Source organism: Vigna unguiculata, chromosome 7 (assembly GCF_004118075.2).
Source record: "Vigna unguiculata cultivar IT97K-499-35 chromosome 7, ASM411807v1, whole genome shotgun sequence".
Lineage (NCBI taxonomy): Eukaryota > Viridiplantae > Streptophyta > Magnoliopsida > Fabales > Fabaceae > Vigna > Vigna unguiculata.
In genome coordinates this window covers 19228784-19239235 of record NC_040285.1, presented here as the reverse complement: position 1 = coordinate 19239235, position 10452 = coordinate 19228784, and the positions used below count along the sequence as shown (strand labels likewise).

Here is a 10452-nt window from a genome sequence, read left to right as displayed (position 1 = left end):
TAAAAACATGGTATGAGATGCTTCAAGTAGAAAAAGGTTTCAGGTTGGATTCAAGTTGCAGGTTTAATGGTGAAAGAGTTAAAATTGATCAAGATTTAATTTTAGAGGTGAAGCTGAGGAAAATCTATAATTAGATTGTTTTCAATTAAATTTGATATATTTTTAGACATACTTTAAATTGATTTCAAATTCCATTCTGAAACATACTTTAAATTAATCCCAAATTCAGTCTTTAATTACAAAATTAAAAAACATTATATAATTATTAAATAACTAAAACATAATTCCTAATTGTAAAAGGTAATAAAAATTTATATTATAAATAATTAGGATAAATATATTTTTCTTTAATTTTTAATAAATTTGAAATTAGTTATTTTTTAAAATTTTTGACTTATTTAGTTTTTATTTAAAAAAATACGTGAATTCATTTTTTTGGAAGTATTTCAAACTTTTATATAAAAAAGAAAGTTAAGGGTGGAAACGTATTTAACCCTAAATAATATAATTTCATAAATGAAATTAGTGAAATGGTGAGCGATTAAAATAAACTAAAATTCCACCCACCATTTACACGAAGCCAAACAGTGCAGGGAGCTGTGGCCTCCCTTTCTCCACCCAACCTCACGTAGCTTCTACTCCCAACCTGCCGCATACGACGACGACAAGGGCGCGCGACGATGGCCGAGGGCGACGGTGACTCGACGGGTGGAACCCTAATCCCCTAATCTGTGAGTTTTCTTCACTCTCGCACACCAAGCCACTGTTGTTTTGGGTTTTAAAATATCTTCGAACTCGCCAACTCGGTTGCAAAATCAGATTGTCCGAGTTCCCCGATTCTACTGAGATTACATCAAAATCGAGTTTACTTTCGAGTTGACTCGGAAGCCATGTGTAGAAACGTAAACTCGTCCGAGTTAATTTAACTAGTTAACTCGAGTTTGATAACATGATTAGTAGAACTTTATTACAAATGTAATATATTTCATGAGTCTTTCTAATTCTCTTTCCTTATTCCAGGTGTTTTCAAGGGTATTATTTGTGAATTTCACTCAGCTGGATAGCTAGCTGCTTTTCTTTTATCTGATTGATTGTAAAGGATTGCTTCTCGTGTATTGATTACAAGGTATGGTTGTTTCTCTTGCAGAATCACATTTCTAGGTAGTGATTTACGGCTATATATCTGTATGCATGCGTTTAAAAGATAATTTGAGAAAAGTAGTTAAACCAGCTCTGGAACGAGTGATTCATGTATAAGTCATATTATACCCCATTACCAATCTAAAAGCAAGAGAATATATGCTATAAGAGCAGTGATAGAATGAAACAGAAACTTTTTGTTTTCTTAGCAGGTCCAATTCAGTGCGGAGATAGGGATTGTTTTGAATCAAATGTACCCAATTAAGTCAGCAGGACAGGATGATTTTCTTTTAATTTTAATTTTAATTTTTATTACTTTAATTTTATTTGATGGTATTTGCTTTGTGATTATTATGCGTTGCTTTGGAGAAATCTGTGTAATATTCATCTTATAGTTGCAATAATTTCGGGGGCAATGGGTTTCTGGGGTATATAATTTATTGAGTTACGTTGTTAATAAACTTCAAAGTTTTCACAGTTTAATTTAATCCAAAGATTTGTTGAGAAGTTTTCTTAGATTTTTGGTTTTGTATTTGATATGTTAAGTAAAACCTCTCACAACCAATGTTAGGTGTGTACCTTTCATGTTTTTATGAAGGTTGAATGCTTGAAAGATTGCATAAATAATTTTTAAAACTTGTTTTTTAGCGTATACCTGAGTCATATTTGGTCCGCTTAATGAAAGGTAGCTTATATTTATACTGATTTTAGGTTTGGCTTCTTATTTAATAATTTCACATTATTTTCTTGGTAAGGCAGCAGTATGTAAAAGACACGTGGTGTGTAATTTAAGACTATCTTTTGTTTTCTCAAAATAAGTGAAACACTTATATTTAGCATTTACGTTGATTTCAAGGGTGATTTTTAGCAATCATTTGGACGAAAAACGTATCAAATTTACCAAAACATTAATGAAAAAGGTGGCATCTTTTGCAATATTTTACATCAAGATAGCATCCAAATAAAAGATTTAACAGTGACAAGGATTATGCAGACTATTCAAACTGTAAGTATGATAAATTGACTTTGTGAGAGAAAGAACAATCGTTCCTACTCTTCCAATATTTTGTGGACAAATTTTCTTTTCTTGTATTTTCTTACGTTTCCATATGCAATGTCATCATTCTTTCTTTCTAGACCTATCTTTCTTAAATATCCTACAAAAAAATTCACTGATCACTGTGCAGCATGCACAGACAGCTTAAAGTAGTATGGAAAGTTGTTTTTCATGTTGTAATATCTAGGAGTTGTTTAAAATGGGAAGCCGCCGAACTAAATCTATATACACCAATATATTGAACTCTTGGAACACGAGACTGATATTCTTGCTTCAATGTTATGCATATATATATATATATATATATATATATATCATTTGTAATTCTCTGTCAACATCTCTGGAATCTTGTATGCATTTTCTCACAATATATTTATACCGTAATCCTTCTAATGTGTCATTTTATTAAATTGGATTTTTTTCTGCTTATCTGGAGATGAGACATGAAAACTTGACATTCTTTATTCTAATCGCTTGAACTCTCTCAATAATGGCAGTGACAGATATAAAACAACTTGCATAGTAAAATTTGATAATGATGAACACATATACATGGTAATTTTTTACTTAGGCATCTTAAGATTGAGTGATGGAACAGTCTGGTCTACAGTTTCCTTTTAAAGCATCTGTACATCGTACATCGTTCTCCAAATACCACCAATCCTGCTCATATAGTTAGAGACGATGGTAACACTAAAGCTAATAACACTCAACCATCATAAACTCCTGAACATGTAGTATAAAGGGGAAAATATAATGTCTAATCAGGTAATTTCATGGATGGGAAGGGTAAAGTGAACTTAGGAAGTAAGGAGTGTAAACAGCAAAGGCATGAAACAAATCCCAATTTATCTGGTGGGCTGTTTAATTACCAGATTTGCTATTCTACTGGGAAAACAAATCAATACCCCGAGGTGTTTCTTCTCCGTTTATTTTACCAATGTTCATTCATCAGCTAACTCTCTTGTAGTAAGCACCGAAACTGTAACAAAGTAATGCTAATTCTATTCTTTTCAATTTATGCTTTCAGGTTAGTTAGCATTTGACTATAATTTCCATTTTGCCCTTTGATTGAACTCTTTAGGATTTTGAATGAATTCGGTTTTTCTTCAAGAAGACAGTGAGCAATGCTAGGCTTTTCATATGGAGAAATACCTCTGTTGCTTGGAGCCACTGCTGCTCCGATAGGTCGGGTCATGCTATTCTTACATTTGTTTATCATATAGAGAAATATTTTCCCTCTTGCTGTTCTTGCATATGAATTTCTTTTTCATAATAATTTTTGTCTAAACAGGGAAGAGTGCAAGTTGTGCCTGCCATGGCTTTTTGCACATCCATGATGACTTTTTTATCTTTAGAAACCCAGATTTTGAGCAATGGAAAATGTTGAATTGAAGGTGCTTTAACGAAGTTGAATCCTTCCCGGTGCTGGAATTGATATCACATTGTCCAATATGGCTTTTCAGTCATTCTTTTCAAAGTATAAAACCTTACCCTATTTCTTTTGCACCTTTGTCCAACACAAACCCAATTATCACATTCATTCTTTCGCAAACCCTCAAATCTTACCACCATCATTACCAGACCTTGTCAATGAGATATCCCGTCTACTCAGTGACCACCGATACCCTCACCATGATCTAGAACTCTCTCTCAAGCCATTTTCACCACAAATATCCACTAATTTGGTCGAACAGGTCTTGAAAAGGTGCAAGAATCTTGGCTTCTCAGCCCATAGATTCTTTCTTTGGGCTAAATCAATTCCAGGTTTTCAGCACAATGATGTGAGCTTTCACATTTTGGTGGAAATCTTGGGAAGTTGCAAACAGTTTGCCGTACTATGGGATTTTCTCATAGAAATGAGAGACTCTCGTTCGCATGTAATCAACAGTGAGATTTTCTGGCTCATTTTCAAGGCATATAGCCGGGCTAATTTACCAGATGGTGCAATTCGGTCTTTCAATAGAATGGATGAGTTTGGAGTTATGCCAAATGTTCAGGATTTGGATAAGTTGTTGTACTTTTTATGCAAAAGGAAGCATCTCCAGCAGGCTCAAAATTTTTTTGACAAAGCTAAGAATCGTTTCTCTTTATCTGCTAAAACCTACAGCATTTTGATAAGTGGATGGGGTGAGATTGGTGATTCGGATAAAGCCCGTGAGCTGTTTGAAGCAATGCTTGAACAAGGATGTCCAGTGGATTTGCTTGCGTATAACAATTTGTTGGGTGCTCTTTGCAAAGGTGGTTGTGTGGATGAAGCTAAGAATGTTTTTCACGATATGTTGTCAAAAAGAGTTGAGCCAGATGCTTTTTCTTATTCAATATTTATTCACTCGTATTGCAATGCAAATGATGTGCAATCAGCTTTCAGGGTTCTTGATAAAATGAGAAGGTACAACCTTTTGCCTAATGTTTTTACATACAATTGTATTATAAAGCGACTATGTAAGAATGAACTTGTGGAAGAAGCTTATCAATTGTTGGATGAAATGATTTCGAGAGGAGTTAAACCAGACATTTGGAGCTATAATGCAATACAAGCTTACCATTGTGATCATTGTGAGGTCAATAGGGCCCTGAGGTTAATGTTTAGAATGGAAAAAGATAAATGTCTCCCTGATCGCCATACATATAACATGGTCCTCAAATTGTTGATCAGGATAGGAAGGTTTGATAAGGTAGCTGAAGTTTGGGAGAACATGGTGGACAAAAATTTTTTTCCATCTGTCTCAACATATTCTGTCTTGATTCATGGTTTTTGTAAGAAGAAAGGAAAACTAGAGGAGGCATGTAAGTATTTTGAAATGATGATTGATGAAGGAATACCACCTTATGTTACTACTGTTGAGCTACTGAGAAATCGACTCTTGGGTTTAGGGCTTTTAGATCACATTGAAATACTGGTTGATAAAATGAGGCAGAGCACTTCCCATGCAATTCAAGAATTGGCAAATGTTATGATTGGTAATAGAGCAACTCATAATACTTTGAGACGTGATGAGACTGACATAGAAAGTGACTGAGGAAGTGGCTATTTTTTCTCATAGTACTTTCTCATTATTCTATTTTGAGAAATATGTGGAGGAAACCATTTCATTGCTGCAGAGCACATAATGGAGATGCTAAATCTGTGGGCTATGGTTAACTGATGCATTTTGAGGTTCTAACTGTAACTATAATCCTTCAATGTAACTTGTATGATGCAAGTTAATCTAAATTTTAAACCCTTGGAAATTTTACATGAAACACCTCAGTTTTTGTATCATGAAGAAATGATTGCCAGCTCGGTTCATTCATTAAGGCAGAGATTATGAGTTTTATACCTTTAGTCATTATGGGTGTGGGTGAGATTTAGCATTATGCAACTTCTTTTACTGTTATTTGTTCGTGCATGTGAATTTTGTGAACTTTTCATTTCTCATAATGTTATGGATGAGAAGTTGCTCCAGCATTTGGATGCCACCAAACTGGTCCTGATATTTGTTATAATAGGCATCAAAAGGATAAGAGGAAAGGTAAAGGCATGTATAGCTGATCAAATGGAAGGGGAACAAACATGCATTAAGAGTTGCTATACTCTACTTACTGCATGGGATGTGATTGAATAAAATTATTACTATAACTTGGGATATACCTCCTCTTCCTCCTAAGGTTTTTTATTTCTTTCTTCTCTGTATCATTTGTTTCGCTTGCATTTTAACATTGAATTCATGAATGATCCTTACCTTCTTTGCAGAAGTGGCCTTGTGTGTTCTTAATTCAATTCTATGACAATTGATTAATATGTGGACGAATGATAAAGTTTGGTGGATTTCAACGATAAGCCTTTTTTGTTCTAAAAAATAAATTAAATTAAATTGAGGTTAGTCATATTGAAACAGGTAAACTGTCTGAATTTATAAATAGAATGAGGTTACCGTGTATGCATTTGTTGTTATTTTGGTTTGTACCTTAGGCGATGGAAACAGTTTGCTTGAGTTTTGAAATGTTAATTTGTGAGGGGTTGCAGTTGCATTCTTCCTACCACCCAAGAGGTTGAAAATGATGAAATGTAGTGGTTCCATATCATGCTTATCTATCTGTGTTTTATTGGGAATATCTGGCAATGAATCACTACTGGAGGCCTGCTGATAAAGACAGTCACTATACTTTTGCTATTGACGAAAATTTAACTCTTAGATAACGGTGATTCATCATCATTTGAAGTTTATCGGGTTCAGTGTGATGTTTGTGAGACGCTCTCCCCTGTTTACTCTCACTTGGAATGGTTGCATTGCATGAGTATAAATGGTTGTTTCCAACAATTAAATGTTAGTTTGTCTGACATATTTGCATAACTGCATTAGTTACATGCTTATTTTATGAATGCAATTCTTCTTAAAATTGTTATTTTTGTTGTTTTTCAGACACAGTTCTTAGTAAAATGGGTGAAGGGACATAATGATTGGTTTCTAATAGTTTTATTTCAATATTCTGCATTTTCTAGATCTATTACATCAATATGTATTCTTAGAGCGTTTGCCTAAGGCTGTTGTCTAAAATTATGCAGGAGCTTTTGGTCAAGAATTGGAATGTTTTTCCAATGAAAAAAAAAAGAAACTGTGGCAAGTAAAACAGTGTGCTCCATATATTAGTACCGTGAGGCTCCATATCTTGCTGAGGCTTACCAGATATGATGTGTGTACATATCTTATACCGACTACTAAATTATATATTTTATGTACTTGATACTGTGTTGGGAGTTTATAGTGTACATATATAATAAGTTAATAACTCATTTAATTATGGATAATATAGTCCTTAAATATTTGAAACAAATGAAATGTGTTGAATTGACACATCAGATGATTTTGACCAATTGTATCGTCCAAGTCATTTATTGTCTCTCGTACATGCTTTATGCTTTATGTTTGATCCATACTGATTTAAAAATTATTCTTCTTATGTCGCCAGAATTCATTGAACTGTCAGACTATAAGGTACCATCTTAATTATTCTCCTACTATCCTGATTCGATTTCATTTATCACTTATCAACTAGTGAAACTAGTGGGTTAGCACTAGTGGAGGGGTGTATGTAAGTGACTTTTGGTTAACAAATTTTTACTCTAAATAAATAAAATAATATGGACCTATGAACTTGTTTAGTAGATAGACAGATACTCTTCTTTAATTAACAATGTTATCAGAAAAACCGCTATGATAGCGGTATGATGAAAATCAATGACAGTTGTAGTTTATCGTTATAACATGGAGGTGGCATTGTGAATTTTTTTATGACGGACTGTGGTGGCTGCTTTGGGTTTCACATAATAGCGTTGCATAATGGACATGGCAAAAGGAACAGCAACAACAACTGTGCAACTCTTCATATTCTGTTGTATTTTAATTTTTGAATCTGAAATTTGTGATGTCATTTGATTTTGTTTTTATTTAAATTTCTTAGACATAATATTATCAGTTATTAATATTTTAAGATTTTTTAAAATTATTTATAACTATATATTTTACTTTTTTATATCATGTTTATGTATATATTTAGTTTTATTTTTATCCGCAATGCTTTCATTATAACCCATTATGATTTTTGATATATTTTCATAAAGGAATTTTAGGTTTTGATACTTTTCGTAACCGATGTGCATAACATTGCTAATTAATTGTTTGGTGTAGCTTTAAGATAATAACTTCTTTTTATCCTTTTGCCTATAATATCTTGTCAATGCAATATATTCTTTTTATCTTAAGAAGAAAATTTAGTTAAGAGATAATAAGGTATACAATATTTGAACTTTCTCTTGATCTTTTTAGTATTTGATTATGATTATTATTACTCTCATCACGTCATTATCGTTTACGATTATTTTTATGCCGTTATCACCTCATATGCAATGCTTTTTACGACCATTTTCATCCTTATTATTTCAAATATTACTACTGTTAGAGTTCTAAATTTGTTATGACAATTGCCATTACTTTCATTATTATTTTCATAATTTCTTATTATCCATTTCATTATTATTATTGCGGCAAAAAATAGAATATTGAGATCATTCTTTAGGAGTTTTGATGACGATAAAAGCAAGTCTAAGAATTTAAAGTGATGACAAAAGATATTGGAATTCTTAGCATTTTATTTATATGATCAAATCTTTGTATTAAGTCATATATTAGTGAATATTTTGTGTAGGACTTAGCTTAGAAAGTCACAAAGTAACATGCACAATGAATTCCTAAGAGAATTTTTTAGTTTTCAGAAAAGTTGTGATAATTGATGGTTATAATTGATTATCTAATTAAAATCAAGATTCTCAAGTTATGTTATGTGATAATTGATAATCGTTGTTGGTAATTGATTATCATAGTGAAAATATGTTTTCAGAACACTTTTTGTGATAATTAATTATCTCTTTGAATAATTGATTATCAAGGATAGTTGCAACATGTCTTTTTTAGTTTCTTGATCTAATTTTTGAATCTATATATTTTGGGAGACTTATTTCAAACATAACTTTTCATTCAAAGGTTTAGTGTTGTTATTGCAAAAGAAAATCTTTGTTTGTCAAAAAAGACTTTGAAAAACTTAGTGTGATTAGAGTACAATGTTATTGAATATCGGCTATGGCAAAAACCGGTAGCAGTTTTCCAGCTAGTTGTCACAACAAGATGGAGGTGAATTGGGTTTTCCATGGCAGCCGCTTTGGACATGGCGGGTGGCGGTGGTAGAGCGGTTGTCGTGAAAAAATTGGACTGAATAAAAAAAAAAAAACCAACATCTTAAATGGAGGAGAAAAGAAGAAACGGGAGTAGGGAACGGCGAAATGGGTGGGAGAAAGAAGATAACATTCAAAACCTAATTGCATCTTTTACTTTCTAATTCATTTAAAAATTGGGTCTGACTTATTAAACCTTTATTTACCCTAACGTGCAAAAGATCTCATCCTTTCTTATTTTATTCTTTTACCTTAACTTTAGCCACCATTTTCATATTCTTTTAAAACTGGGCCTGACCCATAAACATTTATTTAATCTAACCTACTTGCAAAAATTCTTCTCCATTCTTATTTTATTATTTTACCTTAACTTCCTACCAGGTATTTTTCTTTAACTTTTTAACCTAAAGCTTCCCACCCACGTTAACTTCTTTCTTAGCTAACGTTAGTGAATCAATTGTCACTACCAGCCATTATTGCAGCTGCCAACCGCCAGTCGTCGCGCCACCATTGACCGCCACCACTGTTGCCGCTAGCCACCACCAAGTCTATTTTTTTTTGTTAAATATGTTTTTGGTCCCTCCAGTTTAGTGAAAATTGGAATAAGTCCCTCTTCGAAATTATTGACCAATTTAGTCCTTTATCTTTAACAATGTGTGGATTTAGTCTTTTTAATCAAATTTTGTTAAGTTTATCTTACGTTTAAATCGCATTTCATGATAGTATTTGAGTTGTTTATGTCGTTCAACACATTTTCATTTTAATGTTAACTCAAATATTATCATAAAACACGTTTGAAACGTAAAAAAAAGTTAACAAAATTTGGTTAAAATGATTAAATCCACATATTTCTAAAGTTAAAGAACTAAATTATGCCAAAATTTTGAAGAGAGACTAATTCCAATTTTGACTGAAAGTTAAGAGACCAAAAACATATTTAACCCTTTTTTTCAATTTTTTAATTTTTTCTACTTATCTACTTTCACTATAATTATTTTGTACAAAATATACCTATTTTCTAGCAACAATAATGGCCAATGATAAGGATCCTTCAAGAACATCTCATAGAAGTGACCCGGGTTGGAACATCTGATGGATGAGTCAAATTTAAATACAATTGTTTCAATTATTGTGGAAAGTTATGAAAGGAGGAGTTACTAGAGCAAAAGAACATCTTATGCAAAGAAGGTCAATGTTGTTGCTTGCACCAAGACTCCCAAAAATTTGAGAGAAGAACTTTGGAAATTATATAAAGAAAAATAAGACAGCTCCTCCGTCAATCTTGGATATACCACAACTAATGATAACCATGAGAGTGAAGATGAAGTTGAAATTTCCATGACTAGTAATGATAAAGGGAGAAATAACAGTGGAAGAAAAGGACCAATGGATATGTTTTGTAGAAATCCAGTTGGTGCAATAGAGATGAGAAAAAAGGAAAAACTAAGGCAAGTTAACATCAAAGAGGCATGTGACAAAAATTTAAAGGCCTCGACTCATCAATATATTGCTTGATTTTGGTACTAAGCAGGCTTGTCATTCA

General features: G+C 32.6%; 1 protein-coding gene across 3 annotated transcripts; it reads left to right on the top strand.

The window, feature by feature from the left end:
- Window positions 1-539: 539 nt before the first annotated feature.
- On the top strand, window positions 540-6982 carry LOC114191613 (pentatricopeptide repeat-containing protein At1g52640, mitochondrial). 3 transcript variants are annotated; one of them, XR_003605987.1, is made up of 5 exons: window positions 540-731; window positions 1021-1126; window positions 3282-3385; window positions 3492-5357; window positions 6747-6982. XR_003605987.1 is itself a non-coding variant. In XM_028080901.1 (4 exons), the coding sequence occupies exon 4, from the start codon at window positions 3652-3654 to the stop codon at window positions 5218-5220; it is 1569 nt and encodes a 522-aa protein (XP_027936702.1). In that variant the 5' UTR covers window positions 540-731; window positions 1021-1126; window positions 3282-3385; window positions 3492-3651; the 3' UTR covers window positions 5221-6982. The 3 variants fall into 3 exon arrangements, 1 of the variants encoding a protein (XP_027936702.1); XR_003605986.1 differs by having other exon boundaries at window positions 3492-5848; XM_028080901.1 differs by having other exon boundaries at window positions 3492-6982.
- Window positions 6983-10452: the final 3470 nt, after the last annotated feature.

What these genes read in the sequence shown, in the direction of transcription:
- LOC114191613 (XM_028080901.1), top strand. Translation starts at nt 3,652, where the DNA reads ATGGCTTTTCAGTCATTCTTTTCAAAGTATAAAACCTTACCCTATTTC.